The sequence below is a fragment of the Choristoneura fumiferana genome, chromosome 19 (genome assembly GCF_025370935.1).
Source record: "Choristoneura fumiferana chromosome 19, NRCan_CFum_1, whole genome shotgun sequence".
In the NCBI taxonomy this organism is placed as follows: domain Eukaryota; kingdom Metazoa; phylum Arthropoda; class Insecta; order Lepidoptera; family Tortricidae; genus Choristoneura; species Choristoneura fumiferana.
In genome coordinates this window covers 5,154,785-5,172,531 of record NC_133490.1, presented here as the reverse complement: position 1 = coordinate 5,172,531, position 17,747 = coordinate 5,154,785, and the positions used below count along the sequence as shown (strand labels likewise).

General features: G+C 41.4%; 1 protein-coding gene across 2 annotated transcripts in view; it reads left to right on the top strand.

The window, feature by feature from the left end:
- ci (transcriptional activator cubitus interruptus) overlaps positions 1 to 12,926 on the top strand; it is a 158,910-nt gene extending 145,984 nt beyond the window's left edge. For both annotated transcript variants that reach the window (XM_074102564.1, XM_074102563.1), the window contains 16 exons: positions 655 to 858; positions 1,478 to 1,661; positions 2,096 to 2,230; positions 2,556 to 2,718; positions 3,886 to 4,080; positions 4,635 to 4,799; positions 5,130 to 5,247; positions 5,399 to 5,574; positions 6,174 to 6,272; positions 6,939 to 7,101; positions 7,330 to 7,450; positions 7,950 to 8,090; positions 8,410 to 8,500; positions 8,997 to 9,167; positions 9,462 to 9,602; positions 9,858 to 12,926. In XM_074102564.1, coding sequence (XP_073958665.1) covers positions 655 to 858; positions 1,478 to 1,661; positions 2,096 to 2,230; positions 2,556 to 2,718; positions 3,886 to 4,080; positions 4,635 to 4,799; positions 5,130 to 5,247; positions 5,399 to 5,574; positions 6,174 to 6,272; positions 6,939 to 7,101; positions 7,330 to 7,450; positions 7,950 to 8,090; positions 8,410 to 8,500; positions 8,997 to 9,167; positions 9,462 to 9,602; positions 9,858 to 12,032 — 4,442 coding nt within the window. In that variant the 3' untranslated portion in view covers positions 12,033 to 12,926. The remainder of the gene's footprint in view (positions 1 to 654; positions 859 to 1,477; positions 1,662 to 2,095; positions 2,231 to 2,555; positions 2,719 to 3,885; positions 4,081 to 4,634; positions 4,800 to 5,129; positions 5,248 to 5,398; positions 5,575 to 6,173; positions 6,273 to 6,938; positions 7,102 to 7,329; positions 7,451 to 7,949; positions 8,091 to 8,409; positions 8,501 to 8,996; positions 9,168 to 9,461; positions 9,603 to 9,857) is intronic.
- The last annotated feature ends 4,821 nt before the right edge of the window (positions 12,927 to 17,747 follow it).

The following is a 17,747-nucleotide window of genomic DNA, read 5'->3' as shown; positions in this document are numbered from 1 at the left end:
AATTTGTCCGTTTTCGGACATAGTCCCCTCCTTTCCATTTCTCCACGCCCTTTGATTTATTGCCGACTGCATCCATCCACCACCTCCCTGCCCGAAGAAGTAATCAGTCGCTACCAATTAAAGTTGGAACTTACGTTAAACCTAACAGAACTTGACAGAACTGATTGAGTGAATAATGGAGAACGGACAGTCTTTTACAACGGAGATGGAGGCCTGAAAGGCGGACGTATAGCTTGAATTTAACAGAGGATTACTAAGATAGGATTTTTAGAAATTCTCACGGGATATGTAGTTAGACTACGTAATATTTTTACGGAGCAAAGTCATAAGTTAGATTTTATATTTATAAAACAGACATTGCTTAGTTTGGTACTAGGTAACCATAAGCCGGAGGACGCCTTTGTTGAACAAAACTCTCCCTCTAAGGACGCCACAATGTACAACAACTTGCCGTCTGTGTCCACTGTTTGACCGTGACTTTCGCTATGTTATTGGCCCACCTAGCGGGAGGCCCCCCAACGCTGCGTCTTTCACTTCATGGCGCCATTCGTCTCTGACGATTATGTTCTTCAAGCAAGTGACCTGCCCGTTGCCATTTAAACTTACTCGTATCTTACTCGTTTTACCATAAAATATTTGCGCTCTTATTTCCAGGATCAAGAATAGCTTCCCCTACACGCCTAAGGCTATCAGGAGGTGCGATCGGGGCCTCAGCGAACCGCAAGCGAGCGGTCTCCTGGAGTCCCTACTCCGCAGAATCCCTGGACCTGGCTGCGGTCATCAGAGCCTCTCCAGCTAGCTTGGCTGTGAGGGCTCCTTCAGCGGCTTCCACTGGGAGCTATGGGCATCTTAGCGCTGGTGAGTTTGCAACTGCCAAGAGCTCTTCAGTGCCCTATGATGTTAAACTTTTAGAGCTGGTTCCCACTTGTCGGGTATCGGGCCCGGATTTTAATCGGATGTTCCACTGGCAGAACATTTTATATGAAGCTATTCACATTTGCCCGACATGATTTTCTATAGAAATATAACTGACACCCGACACGAAACGGATCCGACACCCGACAAGTGGGAACGGGCTCTTAGAGGACATAAGACGGTGTCGTCTTGTGTCACTATCACTGGAAGTAGAGACTTGAAATTGCTTGACAGACTCAGCAGCTTCTTGCGGTTTAGGTGCACTGTTAAGCTATTTTCTGACATTCCTACTCTAATTGCGCGCCACGAAAATATAGGATCACAATTTTTCGCACAAGTCATTCATTTTATACCTACTAGTATTACCTAAAGGGAAACAACACTAAACTTTAGGGGAATTTAAAAGGGAATTAAGCAAATTCAGCAAAGAAGTAGGTAGCTTCAGTTTTCTCAACGGAACTATTGTTTTTAAACGAAAAAGTTTTCAGCAGCACCACTGGATGAGATTCTACAAAAAGTCGTAAATCATATTTTATTTGTATTACTATTTCTCTTTTTCCAGGCGCAATATCTCCAGCCCTGTCTCTCTCGCACGCGTCGCTGGCGCAGCAGCTGCTGGCGCGCGGCGGGGTGGGGGGCAGCGGGGTTCTCGCGGGGGGCGTGCTGCTTGACCCCGCCCACCAGCAGGCGGCGGCCGCGGCGGCGCATCACGCTGCCCACGCGCATCTAGTTGCTGGGATCCATAGGTACTGATACATATTAAATGTCAAAGATAAATAATACAAGATCAATTCATCAGGTATATTCTAAACAGCTGGTTGAGTTGAACCGCATACATTTGTAATGGTTTATTTAAATTTAAATGTGAACGTCACTCCTTTGATGTCGCACACTTAGAGCATTTGACTAATTGAAACAAATTTTAACCACAATAACAAAATCTTGAATAACATCTACAGGGTTGGTCATTCAAATTAACCCAAGCATCTGCTGTAATATTCCGGAAAAAATTAAAGACATCCTGTACATACTATTTTTATAGTCAAAACGTTTCTGTGTAATGGAGTAATAATTAAATGCTAGTCTTGATACTTTAAGGAATACTTTAAGATAATCAAACAACCATATTAAACGGAAAAAAAATGTGACACAACGTAACCAGTCACTATCACCTCACCAGGTCCCACATCTCATCGCCCACACAACTCCTGATGGGCACGCCCGTGGACATCCGCCAGGGTCTGACAATGGACGGGTCACCGCCGCATCACCTGCAACCCCAGCCTGAGGTCACCAGCATCATGGAAGCTGATAGGTACCGTTCACACTTTTTTCCTTTTCAAACTGACCCGATTCTCTCATCTCACGAGTCTGCTCTTACCTGTAGAAATGTAACAGTGAAACTAGGTGAAGATGTAAACATTTCCGTCCATTTGCTCTCATCAACTGTCTTTCCGAACAATTACAATTTAGGGCCAAGACTAGATTTTTTTTTTTTTTTTTTTTATTTATAATGCACAGGCAGCTTATAGCCCTTCATTTGACACCCGTGATACCAAAAAATTGCAGATGGCCATCCTTCGAGATTTAGTAGCAACTTCCTCATTCATATAAAGTTTTATCATAAACTCCTTCCACAGCGCATCATCCGGCATGACCCAGCGCAAGTCCCCTCAGACCCTGATGCATCGGGAGAGCATGCACAGCAACAAACCACTGTCAGCGGCAGCTGAGAGCACCGTCCACGACGGACTGGACTCCAAGGATGAGCCTGGAGACTTCATTGAGACGAACTGCCACTGGGTAAGCATCAAGTATTAATTTAAAAATAATTTGAATACAGAAGGATGATTTTGGTTTGAGATCACCTGGATGGACACTTCGTTTTTCACCGCATCAAATTTACTTCTGCCATTGTTTTGCGTCATTATAAATACAATACAAGTGAGTATCAGACAAAACGTCTTCTAGTCATACACATAAATTGGAACTCAATTAGGCTATAGCGAGTAAAAATATACTCTCACTGCAGTTAAACATGAGCCTACTCTTTCTTCCAAGGACCCGCAACATAACACGCATATATTTCTACGCACGTTATGGGCGCCGCTGGGCGGTGCTGACTGCTTTCCATTAGGTGACCTGCCTTCTCGTTTTCCCCCTGCTTATCATCATCATCATATCAGTCCACTGCTCTACATAGGTCTTGCCCAATGAGCGCCACTGCGCCCTGTCTTCGGCTCGACGCGTCCAGTTTATACCAGCAGCCTGGTTATTAAAAAAGTTAAACCTTTAGCATCTATATATTTCACACGAAAATACAAGCTGAAACATGGATGCACAGAAAAACCAGAAAAATAGACCAGCTTTGGGAATTGAACCCAGGTCCTCAGCAATCCGTGCTGCGTGCTATACCCCTACACCACCACTGGACAGGAGTCTAGACACGAATTTCTCCTATGCACCAACATTTCAATTTTTTTTCTTTTCATTAGTCACTTAAGCAGCGAAACTAACGCCATCTATGTTTTTTTAGTTCTCATCGAGATACATCAAACACTTTCCTTGCAACTATCCGCTCACTAGGGACAAGAGATGTCGCTATTAAGCAATCAAATTAAGATTACTTTTTGGAGTCTTTTTGTATTTTTATTTTAACTCCAAATTTTTGTTACTTTTACGGTCATCCCGTGAAATATATATATTTCACACGAAAATACAAGCTGAAACATGGATGCACAGAAAAACCAGAAGAATAGACCAGCGCTGGGAATCGAACCCAGGTCCTCAGCAATCCGTGCTGCGTGTTATTCTCCTACACAACCTCATCATCTGCTCTGTAATGTTAAAGCAACTGAATCTCACAATAACGTAGGTAACAGCTAAGTGACATAGTGTATTGTATATCATTGCAAACGATAGTATTGATTTGGTTTTTGATTGTAATCCAAAAAACCTTTATGATTTCAGGTGGATTGCAAGCTCGAGTTTCCGACACAAGACGATTTAGTGAAACACATCAACACAGACCACATCCATGCGAGTAAGAAGGCGTTCGTCTGCCGATGGGTCGGCTGCTCAAGAGATGAGAAACCTTTTAAAGCACAGTACATGCTGGTGGTGCACATGAGAAGACACACGGGGGAGAAACCCCATAAATGTACGGTAAGTATTGAAGATCGAACAAGGAAGTCAGATAAAGATGTAGTGTGGATCGTTGATCTTGTAAAGGTCAATAGGTACCTAGCTGAATATGCGTTAGATTACATTGATTGTAAAGCACGAGTTTTGGTAAAGCCTACGTCTAATTACACGATTGTTTATTATGTATGAGGTAGTTCGTAATGTCACGAGTCAGGTTAATGAAAAATAAAAGAAATAAATTGCTTGTGGAAGTAGTTATGCGACTTTGAAACCTGGTGTTGATTTTTTTAGGTTAGTTTTGGAACTGCTCCATACATACGTAATTTAACGTTTGGGCTCCACAGAAAGCCAGTGTTGCTGCATAATATATGGTGTAGCAACACATGGTGAGTGGAGGCCCTTTTTGGTGTCCTTTCGTTTCATCACCACGTAATTTAGTTTTAGCTTTATTATGTAAAATAGTGGTACTGATGGAACCAAATAATTATTTCCTTCTTTCCTTCCTTTTTGCCAACCAAACCCTGTCATACCATCGTGTTAGAACAGTATCTCAACATGAATTTTGTAATTTCCAGTTCGAAGGTTGCTGTAAAGCCTACTCGCGTCTGGAGAACCTGAAGACCCACCTTCGAAGCCACACCGGCGAGAAACCCTACACCTGCGAGTACCCTGGCTGCGCGAAGGCATTCTCCAACGCCAGCGATCGGGCGAAACATCAGAACAGGACCCATAGTAACGAGGTCAGTGCATTGGCTCACAAGCGACCCTGATATTTCTTTACCTACTGGAATTGTTCTCAGGACGTCGGCCACACCTCGGCAGAATACAGGAGGAACTACATGCATTAGAACCTTCGAATGTGTGTCGCAAAACTTACTGGTTTAATACTCATAGATATAGATATCATTTAATCATTCAATCCATCCATGCCAGCTCTTGTGAATCGACCATTAATCAAATCAATTACCTACCACCATCTGGAGACAACAAGTCGGTTATCTAACCAAGTTGCTCGTTTCCTTCCTTGACTCCTAAAAAGTGCTTAAACAATTACTTATGTGATGTTCCAGAAACCCTACGTCTGCAAAGCTCCTGGCTGCACGAAGCGATACACCGATCCTTCATCACTCAGGAAGCATGTCAAGACTGTACATGGCGCGGAGTTCTACGCCAGTAAGAAACACAAAGGTAGGCTGTTTTTCATCTTAATTTTTGTGTTCGAGCAGCAAATTTTACTTACTCCCAATCTCTAAATTCTCTGATTATATTCCTATTTTTTTTTCTTCAAGACAGCTGCATTAAAAATTGTAGAATATTCTAGAACTTCTCCATATTTCAGGTTGCAGTCGTGGGGATGACTCAGCAGAGTCTGGTGGCGGAGGAGCAGGGTCCTCGCCCCGGTCTGAGGAAGGCGGGGTGCCGATCGGAGTCAGGGGGCACACGTCTTCTGCGTCAGTCAAGAGCGAGAGTCCTGCGTCACCTCTGCCACATGGATTGCATACACCTGCTCATCAGGTAAGAAAATTATACTTAAAATAGGTATTTACAATACGAGTACGAATAATCTTTTTTGCACACAACATATCAGTACAATAATTTTATACAGAGATAAAATGCAGGGTAGGCAATAGGCAGATTTATCGCTTAAAAGCAATCTTTTCCAGACAACCATTTGAGTATAGAAACTAATACAAAAATACCTTAAAGTAGGTGGTGGAAACAAAAACACAGAAGGAATAAAGCAATAATTCGAAGATAAATACAAATGTACAATACATATGTATAAATTCGTACATGCAATACTCGTGCATATACCACCAACAGAAAATAGCAATGTAATTGTCAAAAAGGCCAATGTAAGCAAAGGAAGGAAGGAAAGAGGAGGAAGGAAGGTTAAATTATGTAAATAAGTTTGGAAGTGCTAAATTTATAAACATAAGTATTGACCAGTGTTCAGTTCAATGGATTAACAGATAGCACAAGAACTCTAACAGTGCAATGTAGGATTGAACCACTGCAGATTACTCTATTAAAGTATTTTTAGGAAAGTTCTTTATTACTCTTACCGAACTTTGAACTGAAGCCTTAGCTTGACGTGAAACTGTTATTTCCAGCTGTCAGCTCAATGTGGCGGAGAGTTGGACTTCGGCGGCTCTGGTTTGGGTGGCTTCAGCGATGAAAACGGTGCTCCTTACTTCAGGCTAGACGGTGATGTAAGTTGACTCTTCTCAGTAAACTGAACGCTTCAAAGAACACCCGACTTTTCCCAATGAATAGGGTCCGAGTAGATTTTTAGCTTGCTAGATTAAAGGTAGGCGTAACTTCTGCCTGAAGAGAAGTCTCTCTATTATGACCATCTACATGCAACTTCCGACAATCTTCTTTCTGACTTCAATCCTCAGGCATAACATCTGCCTGGAGAGAGAGTACTTGACCTGTTGAACAAATTATGATTGTAAACTTTAACTAGGTAAGTATGTAATTTGCACAGTTCTGAATAGGAGTAGGTACTTTACACGTAAACGTAATTTAGTATTCCTGTGATTATGAGTTTTATCATGTTTTCCTACGAGTAAAATCAAGATTAGTTCAAAAGGTAGAGAACCTGACTGTAAAGCTTGAGATTCCAGTTTTGCTGTTTGTACTGGAGTCATGGATACTATAATGTGTATTTAAGCATGTATTTATCTGTGTAGGTATGTTTATAGTCTTTTTTTTTTCAACATCGTCTATTCTTTAGTCTATATCTTCTTGTACATACCTATACGGTATAGCTATTCTTCTCTAGATTTTTTTTTCAATATCATCTACTTAGCCAAGTCTAATGGATTTATACGTAAGACAACTTGACATAGACTTACAATCACCCGATTTTCCAGGTGGAACAAGAAGTAGTAGGCGAGGTGGGCCAGCTCCCGCTGATGCTGCGAGCGATGGTCGCGATCGGGGAGCCGCGCGCGCACCACCACGTGCCGCGCTTCGGGAACAAGATGGGCGTCGGTCGGCTCATGCCGCCGGGACATGGGGCTGACCTGGGAGGAGGTAAGTCTTTATACTAGGCTGTATCTTTGTGTAGTCTAACATCCCGTAGTTCAGTCGCCATCAGAGATGAATTGCTCTTGTCTTGCGCTACAATAGCGACGCAGTGTATGTCTGGCAACCATCGTTACTAAAATTAGTGTCTTAACCCAATATTGCTGCCCCATCTCAACTTTCCGCCCTGTATGTTTGTTTCATTGTATAGACTTAAAACTAACTATTAATTTTCAGGTGCTACGCCCGGTCGAATGGACCTAGGTAGTACGAACGTGGGAACTGAAATCAAGACGGGAGTGCCTAATACCAGACGAGACTCCGGGATCTCCTCCGGCAGCAGTCTTTATAGCGCAAGGTGTGTACTAAAGAAATTAATGGCAGTTAAAGAACATTGAAGCATTTTAATACTGGTCATATTCCAGTCACCGCAAACCTAGACGTCGAGAACGTTCTTTTTCCAAATTATGTTAGGTTGACCCCAACTGGGCATCCAGACCGATGCAATTTAGGGATCTTTGAAAAACGAGCTTAATCTGTTCTCAAAGGGTCAACCCGTGAATCTTAGGGGCGTCTATGAGCAGCGGTGATTGCTTTTCATCAAATGATCTAGCTGTTCGTTTGCCCCTACCTCATATAAAAGTATTAATGGGGGGGGGGGGAGATAGGTTAACGTAGCAACTATGATTTCATCTTGGTTCCAGTGAGGCCTACGGGCCTCATCTTCTTTGACCTGGCCATGTTTATAGTCAGAAAATGAAAGCTGAGAAGAGCTAGCAGCGTGAATAGTATCAGCTCGTTTTTATAGGGGAGAAGAAATCTCGATCCATCTCATCTGACATAATTTCCTAACGCAGATCGTCCGATATCTCTCGCAAGAGCAGCCAAGCGTCGGTAGTCTCTGGTGCTGTGGCCGGCGCTGCCGTGGCCGGGCCCGCGCGGCTGGTGTCCCAGCAAACCAACGTGTACGACCAGCTGTCTCCTGACAGCAGCCGCAGGTAGGACCACTTGCCGTCTTAGGCTAGGTACGCCTTAAGTATGTGGCTAACCGCGCGGTTTTAGCGTGCCGTCCCTCTTCAAAGCATAACTTGAAAAAGAAATGGCGCGTTAACTGCATGGTATAACCAACTATTTCTACCGTCAGTCCTTTGTAGTTTGACAGATAGAACGTTGATTGACACTGCACGCGATAGAAAAGCTTATGCCCAAGTTAAGCCTTTTAGTAAAAGAATTCTTGTCAACAAACATCAAAAAAGAATTTTACATAACCTAGGAGACTTCGCATATTTTTTTCTCAGATTAACATTTTATTTCCAGATCTAGTCAAGTCTCCTGCGTGGGGTATGCGCCAGCACCCTCTTCGGCTTTGGCCGCCGTGCAGGCCGTCCGGACTTCTCAAGGCAACCAGGTAAAATCATATTGTAGACTCTATCTTTTTCTCCATGTAATGTCTGCCTCTCTGGCGATCACAAGTTTCCTCTTATGTAAGAGACAGACTCTACCTTCCTGCGGCTCACCAGTATGAAATGAGAACAAAATGTTCTTCGCATTAATTTCTTTCTTACAATCAGTCGATCAGCTACTAGTTAAAATATTTATTTTCACTGCTTTCGTTCAATCTCAACCGACTGGCTAACTGACAGACAACACACAGCCTGAACTACTAGAAATAGCTTGCTGGGATACTTACAGGCTACCATTCAAGGGAATGATAATAATACTACAGTCTTAAAATTTGGTAAACCTGCCTGCCTTAAAAATTACAAAGGGGCACAAGAGGATAATTGTTTTTTAATTCTAGCAGGAATTAGCTTATTTGTATTCTTCTATGGATGTGACGCCGCGAAAATCAGTTAGTTTATGATACGATACACCCATCCCATTGTTTAATGCTTTTTTTTTAGGCGGTACTTCTCCGAGGAGTGACGTGCTCTGAAGTCAGAGCTGAAGAGCTGGCTCTAGAGTTAGACCCCAACGTCCAGGTGAAAGAGGAAGCCAGGAGACTGTCTGAACAGTCCAACTTGAGCGACCAGACCCAGAGCTATCAGCCGTACCCCTGTGGAACTGATGATGTGGTACGCCTATACTTTTAACGAATAATCTTCGCCTCTATCTTTTCTTCTTCTTCGATCTTCTGCTACAGTTTATCTGGCTTTGAGATGGCATTCCACAAGATCTTTAGGATTATGTGATGCAGCGAAGCAGAAAAAATCAAAATGGCTTATCTGCCATGACCGCTGCAAACGTCATCTTATTCTCATTAAACGACAGGGAATAAAAAATAAAAATCTCACTCGTTTGAACCAGAAATATAAAAAAAAAACCTGCATCTCTTTAAAAAAACTTAACTTAGTAAATTGTGTCTCCAGGGTGACGGGCCATTCCCGTTCAAGACGGAGGATGAGCACGAGTCTGTGACGTACAAGGAGTCCCGCTCCAACTCCACTAACACGGTGGTGATCACTACCGCACAAGTTCATCACCCTAACCAGGAGGTCAATTTGGAACAGGTAATTATGATATTGTTTTTTTAGGCTTCACGTTTCTCTGTTGTTTACGCAAGGTGTAGATGTGGAAGTAGATAGGTACTAATCTTTCTATACCTAACTTAATAGCACCGCGTGATCAGTTGATACACGATAATACAAATAGCTATTAATATAATAGAAGTTAGTTACTTTTTAGTATAAATAGCTTGTCCTCAGTAACTTTGGTCTTTAGACGTTATCGCTACATGTATTTAATAAACTGTGGAATATTTTCAGGTCGCGGAAGGAGAAATGGTGGAGAACAAGCTGGTGATACCAGACGAAATGATGCAATATCTTAACCAATCAATATTGGGAACCGACACGGTAGCACCAGCCAAGGACGACTCCACCAACCCACCCGAGCCCGAGAACAAAGACAATGACAATGCAACCAAAGACAATTCCACCCGTGAAAACACAAACAATGCTAGTGACAAAATCAGTGACGTAGCGACCAGTGACGATTCTCTACTCAAAAATCTAGGTGCCATAGGTAGTGATCTCAATATAAGTGATATTCCAGTCGATTTAAGGTCGTTAGACGTTAGCATGTCAGGTAACAGTGGCTCATTGTTGGCTACAAAGTCACCTGATGATAAAAAAACATTGCAAGAACAAGTCATACCTGAAGCCAGCGTTGAACAATGTGAAGATTACAAGAAACCACCGGTCAGTAATGTGCAAACTAATCCTTTACAATCTTTACAAACGATGGCGGCAAATCAACCGGAACCTAACCGAATAAGGGTAAATAATCATCCTCAAAAACAAAACATGGCAATAGCTTCAAAGACAATGGTCATGAGTCCGCAAACAGTTCTGAGTCCACAAAGTTTGGCGCATAGCATGTTGAGTCCACAAAGCTTACCTCATAGCGCTATGAGCCCTCAGAGCGTCATGAGCCCCCACAACATGCCACAAACCGTGATGAGTCCACCCAGTGTGTACAACGTCATGAGTCCACAAAGCGTTATGAGCGTCATGTCTCCACAACACAATGCTATGAGCCCACAAAGTATGCAGAGCCTCATGAGTCCACAAATGCCAAACCAAATCATGATGAGCCCACGCCATAATAATATAGGAAGCCCTATGTCCCAAAATATGGCTAGTCCAGCTGTGAATATGGCCAGTCCAATGAACCAGAATATGCCTAGTCCTATGAGCCACGGTATGCCAAGTCCTATGCATCCCAGTTTACAAAGTCCAATGGCTCCAGGCATGTCCCAGGCAGGCCCTATGATACAAAATATGCCTAATATACCGATGAATCAACCACAAAATCCAAATCAAAATATGATGATGAATATGAACATGAATCAACCTCACATGCAGGGCATGCCACCGACTTACCCCCAAAATAATATTAATAACCGTCAAAATTGTAATTCTAAAGTAATTAACAAAAATTACAATAACGTACAAAATCAATACCAGAGTCAGAATTATATTCAAGCACCTCCTTATCCAATTCAGCAAAACCAGCAAAATGGTAACAACTTGCGTCAGCAAAACATGCAGCAATATCAGATGCAGGTTTATAATCAAAACCAAATGCCGGTTATGCATCAAATGAACCAAAATCAGCCGAACATGGTTTACAATAACCAAATGATGCCACCTAACTATCAACAGCCAATGAATTATCCTAATCAGAACAACCAGATGCATCAAATGCAAATGTCAAGGTCTTCGGTGATGAGCGTTGACAATAGTGGTAACATGGCGCGAGGGAGTATGAATAGCTATTGCGAACAACAAAATCAGTGCCCGCCGATGCAGAACAATCAATTCAACCAAAATATGCAATATCCTCTACCACCTCCATATAATTCCGTGGTTAACGCCGCAAACGTCATGGGTCCGCCTCCGCCGAAAAATAATCATCAATACAACCAAGCTATGATGAACAACAACCAGTACTACAATCACCAGAGACCGTACATCCAATGGGACTACCCGGGAAATCAATTCAACAAACACAACATGCAAAAATCTGTGCAGAATTCAGTGAACATGTCTACGGGCAGTCAAAAACCTGTGAACGGTACCAGGCCACAGATGAATTGCAATCAGATGGCGAAAAATGGGGAACAGCAAACAGACTGCAGCATGAACAGTTTGAGAAGTCAGAACAACCAGCCGAGTGACGTCCAGGTGTGGGACATATCGCAGTCCCAGATTGAGGCAACAAATGCTAGGAAGAAGAACCAGAACAGTACGATGCGGCAAGAGACATACCAGCGGACACTTGAGTATGTGGAGAATTGCGAAAATTGGAAGAGCTCAGAAATGGTGTCAAGCAGTACCCACCCATTGCAGGGCGGTGACAACATGGTTGTGAACGATCTCCAGACCTCTTTGTCTTCGTTTTATGAAGAAAACCAGTACCTCCAGATGATCCAATAGTTTATTTTTATTTTTAATGAATCTAGTACTAAATGTGTTCAAGTTTAAAATCTAAATTAGATCTGATAATGGTGCAGAAAACTATGGTTGTTAAATGAAGTAATATGCAATGTAGACTGATTAATTATAAATTTCTAAATTTAGGTTGAAAAGGTTTCAAGTACATTAGTGTAAAACGTTTTGACAAATAAAAGACACCCAGAATACATAATACGTAGGACTATTGTACATATGTAAACATTGTTAATGTCTTCCAACTTAATTAAGTACAATGTATGGGAATTTAAATGAATCGATATTTTTATATTTATTTAGCTTTATTATAGTTATCTAGGATGTACATAAGCTGTACATAGCATCTGACAAGGGAATGTGACAACTGTGTGCCTTACTGGTGAAGAAAATGATGTAGAAACAATTTCCTATAAATTTTAGAAGCAGCGAAATTTATTTCAAACGCAAGTGACCTTTGAGATTATTAGTTAGATAAAAATAGTGTAAATGAAAAATAAAATGAATAGAATGAAATTTGTACAAAACATTTTTTAGAATTTTTACCGTTTGTTGAATTTTTAGACATACATACAACTTAAATTTAAGTAAATCTACTTTTAATGTTTTAGTTTGTAATTGTAAAATTAGTAAAGCAATATTGTGCTTCGAGACTTTGAATCTCTTAGTTTTTTAATTCTATCATGAGATTACTAGGTTAAGTTTTTTCCTAAGTTTGTTAATTTTTATTATTTAAAGGCAGAAAATGACCGCACAAATAAACTTTTAGCGTAGAACAACCGTATTTCGTAATAACTTATTGTTTTTCTGTTCTCGCGGTGGACGCGAACATCTGTGAACAATATTTTTATGAAACTATTAAATAAAACGTCCTATCATGAACTTGTAGTCTATTTTTAATTTCCCGAAATCACTTTCCATGCTGCTGTGTTCTGCTTACAGTAGGGCGAATGACACCATAAAACGCAACTTTAGTAAAACTTAAACACTCTTTAGCTTAGCCTGAAGACTGGATTAGTTATCAATGTACCTATTGGAAAACTAAACTGTATCCAAAAGTTAGATAATGATCGTCATTGACGTTGTATTTTAAACAACCATGTTAAATTTCACATGACATGACCCAGCGTTATAGAAGAGGCCTATGTCCATAGTGACATGACCCAGCGTTATAGAGGAGAGGAGACCTATGTCCATAGTGACATGACCCAGCGTTATAGAGGAGGCCTATGTCCATAGTGACATGACCCAGCGTTATAGAGGAGAGGAGGCCTATGTCCATAGTGACATGACCCAGCGTTATAGAGGAGAGGAGGCCTATGTCCATAGTGACATGACCCAGAGTTATAGAGGAGGCCTATGTCCATAGTGATATGACCCAGAGTTATAGAGGAGGCCTATGTCCATAGTGATATGACCCAGAGTTATAGAGGAGGCCTATGTCCATAGTGATATGACCCAGAGTTATAGAGGAGGCCTATGTCCATAGTGACATGACCCAGCGTTATAGAGGAGAGGAGGCCTATGTCCATAGTGACATGACCCAGAGTTATAGAGGAGGCCTATGTCCATAGTGATATGACCGAGAGTTATAGAGGAGGCCTATATGTCCATAGTCCAAAGTGACGCTCTACCGCTGATAATGATGATGATAATGGTGAAACATAACAGTTGAGATTACGAGATTTAATCACATCCTGTAGAAATACCGGGATAAAAAGTTGCCTATGTGTTATTTTATTCCAGACGTTCAGCTATCTAAGTACGAGTACCTAAGTACATAACAATAATTCAATTTTGGTATTGATCGAAACTGAAACACAAACTGAAATTCAGTTTCGTTTACAAATATTCAGTTTCAGTCGCACATTAAATGGGTACTTATCTTCCTGACGGACCCCGACGACGATATCACCGTGATTAACCAAGCTCGATCCGACATAGATAGCAGATGCCCAAGAACATCACAGGGCGACACTAGCTTTCTGAACTCACCGCACCGCCCCCTCCGGAGGAGGCGACGACGCCGTCCCCCACAGAACACCACACGTGGGCGACTCCACTATTTCAACCACTACCGGCATGTCCCGGGTAGGTTTTCTCCAATCAGACCTCAACCCGACTGAGTTTCTTGTCGTTTTTTCTCAGTCGAGACTAACGTAGTCCTTCCGAAACGACGTAGCATTAAAAATCCGATTGCTTGCAACTCTCCCTTAGCGTCCAAAGTCTGAGGTCGGCTCAATAGGAGCACCCTTTGGCATGCTAAGTTTAAACCACCCACTTGCTGAGCAGCCCATCTGGTTGCTCGCCCTCTCCGGTAAGCTGTAAAAGCCGTCTGAGGCTAACAGCAACACTCCGTCCAAAAAAAAAAAACCTACAACGTTCCACTAATATCCATCTTACTAATATCATAATATCCTAAATGTGAAAGTCATACTAAAACCGCTAAACGGAGTAGGACGTTTAGTATAGATATACCTACTAGTCCTTCTAGAATAATATATAGGTAAGCTACTCTTCATCCCGTTATTCTTACGAAATCGTTATAAAATCCCAAAATGACAACCAGTACGTTTAGAGACATGATACTTTGCATGGGTATTTTTTATCCGATATTAATAAAGACCACGACGTAACTTTTGGCAAATCCTGCTGGATATTTTCCAAATCCCGAAATTTCAATTCAACTACTAGATCTAATGGTATACGCATGCGAAGCCACGTATAAAGTATTTTATAGTCATTTTACTTATGAAACAATTAACGTTGGTAATATTACGTAAAGACACTAAAAACTGTATCTAAATTCCCATGTCTTATAGGCGTTTTATTGACACAAGCCGTTGGCAACATTATCCGAAATAATATGTCTATTTTGATGATCCTCGTGACCTACCAACGGAATGTAGCGGCTATTTTTGCCGGCGCTCTTCGTTTTGGTACAATAATTGCTTGAATAAGTTCTTGTTTCTAATTCTTTAGTTACATGTTAACACGTTCACGGACGATCGAGGGACGTTAATACTCCGTCGTGACATGATTCTACGGCTACAGATGGTAGTTTAAATTACACCTAAAGAGGAATTTCGTCCAAGGCCTAAGGGTTCATAGTATGTATGTATGTATGTAAACTCTTTATTGTACAAAATAAGTAAAAAAAACACTGATGACAAACAATGAAATGTATGTAGGTACAAAGGCCAACTTATCCCTTTAAGGGATCTCTACCAGTCAACCTTTGAGTGGATGAGAGGAGCATTCAGTCAGGGATAGACAACAAGTGAGTTTAAAAATTAAAACAGATAGTGGATTTTGTTGTGTAGCTTTAGGCTGTAACACAAACCACCAGGGCCACAGTAAGCACTCCTGCTCTTGCACACAAGATTATCTTCATAACACAGGCCTATTTCAGCACTTTATAAAGAGATTATGAAAAGATTAAAAGGTTTTTTGGGGACAAATGTCCATGACACCGTTACTATAAGTTATCTCACATCAATAACCATGTCAATTTATATATATAAGTAAAAGAGTTACGTGACTGACAGACAACAAAAGCAAAGCCGAAAATATCTAAATATAAGTACCTAGAAACTTAAAATTTGACAGAATTATGTTCCATGACGATCAATGAGATGAAGATGGCCTAAAAAGTAATTCATTAAAATTCTCAGGGCGGCATATAACCAGTCTTTCTCGTAGTTCTCTATGGGGGCAAGGCTTTTAATAGAAGAGTAGGTAAAGTTACTAACTGACTGACAGACAACATACATCCCACTGGTGCTTAAGTTTCGTGGCAGGCGTATTTCTTGAGGTCGGGGGCAGAAAGTTCGCTATTTTCGTATTTGTTGACGGGAGCAAATCCTCCGAATAAAGTCCCACAAAATATTAGGAGCTTATCGGGGAGCGACGCATAACTACAAAGCAATTCAGTGGACTTCACGTGACTAATTATTAGTACGGACTATGCCTGCGTGAGAACTGTATTTTAAGTCTGACACTTGTGAATTCTGGGAAAAGGCCTGTGCCGAACTGTACGATGTCAGTCGTCCAAGAATATCATTCCAAGGGTCAATGTCAGTTGCATGACTTAATTTTTTTTATATGTAAAGACTATTGTTACTATCAAGTCAATGTGACAACAGCCTTAGGTATGTTTTTTTGTGATGTAGAACTATGAATTGTGCTCCGGTGGACCAAGGTCCGATGGTACCGGTGGATGCAAGTGGCGAGTGGTCGTTCATTATGGCATTCTAAGTAGGAGGCCTTTGTTCAGCAGTGGACGGGTACACTACATAAATACGTAAAACGAAATTCCGAGTCGGAATCACGAACTTCAAAATAAAGATTTTTATCATTCCGAATGTTTTAAAACTCGTAATATGACTATTCCGATTCCTCATAAATACGATTTTTATAAATCCGAAAATTAAAAATACCTAATGTTTAAAAATACAATTTTCTAAATTCCGAATTTTAATAAACTGAACAATAAGAAGTCTGACTCAATAATAATTCAAAAAAGTCGAATTCCGAATCGCCTTAGCTTTATTTCATTATCATTAACCGATCAATAGAAATGTAGAAATGCTAAACGTAAGCTATACATGAATCCATCGAGGCTGTCCCCCAGCAGTTATGGATTTTCAGCAATGTCACTAGGGGTGGAGCAAAGCTCAACGCGCAGTGTTTCGGGTCGCTCTTGACAATCAATGCTTTAAATAAGCATTTCAGTACTTCTCCGGTTACATTGGATCCTTCCGTTAAGCACCACACTATCTCTTCTTGCCACTATACCTTCCCCTGACTGTCCCGTTTTTGAACTTGGTGATATTTCACCTCAGGAAATACTAGCTTTTCTCAAAGTCATTAGGACGAAGGCTGTTGGTGAAAATTGCCTTGGCTTGGACATGCTTATGCTGGCGGCGGATCACATTGCTCCCATTCTTCGCACATTATAAACTTCTCCTTTTCCACGGGCACTTTTCCTTCACTGTGGAAGCTTGCTCATGTAATTCCTCTCCCTGAAAACCTCAAATCCAAACATCTTCACTGAGTACCGCCCAATCGATACTCCTGTCCTTTCCAAGGTTATTGAACATTTTGTAAATCGCCGTCTGTCATCTCATCTCAACAGACATAACCTGCTTAATCCTCTACAATCCGGTTTCCGCCCCGGGCATAGCACGGTCACAGCTTTGGTGAAGGTCACTGATGACATTCGTCATAATATCCAGCGTAAAATGCTTACCATCCTAGTTCTTTTGGATTTTAGTAGTGCCTTCAATACCGTGGATTTTGATATCCTAATCGGAACCCTACAGAATCTTAACTTGTCTCCATCTGCTATTTCTTGGTTTCGTGCATATCTCTTTGGAAGACGCCAGAAAGTTAGGATTGATGATCACTCCTCAGAGTGGCACGATCTTGCTGCTGGTGTTCCTCAGGGTGGTGTGTTATCTCCTCTTCTTTTTTCAATTTTTATTAATGGTATTACCAAGTCCCTTTACTCATCTTATCATTTATACGCTGATGACCTGCAAATCTATGCGGCGGCTGGCTTTGACGATGTGCCGTCTCTGATTGATCAAATTAACACTGATCTGAATACCATCAATGGCTGGGCCACACAGTTTGGCCTGAAGGTTAATGCTGCAAAGACGCAGGCTATAATAATTGGCAGTTCCTACTTTATCGATAGAC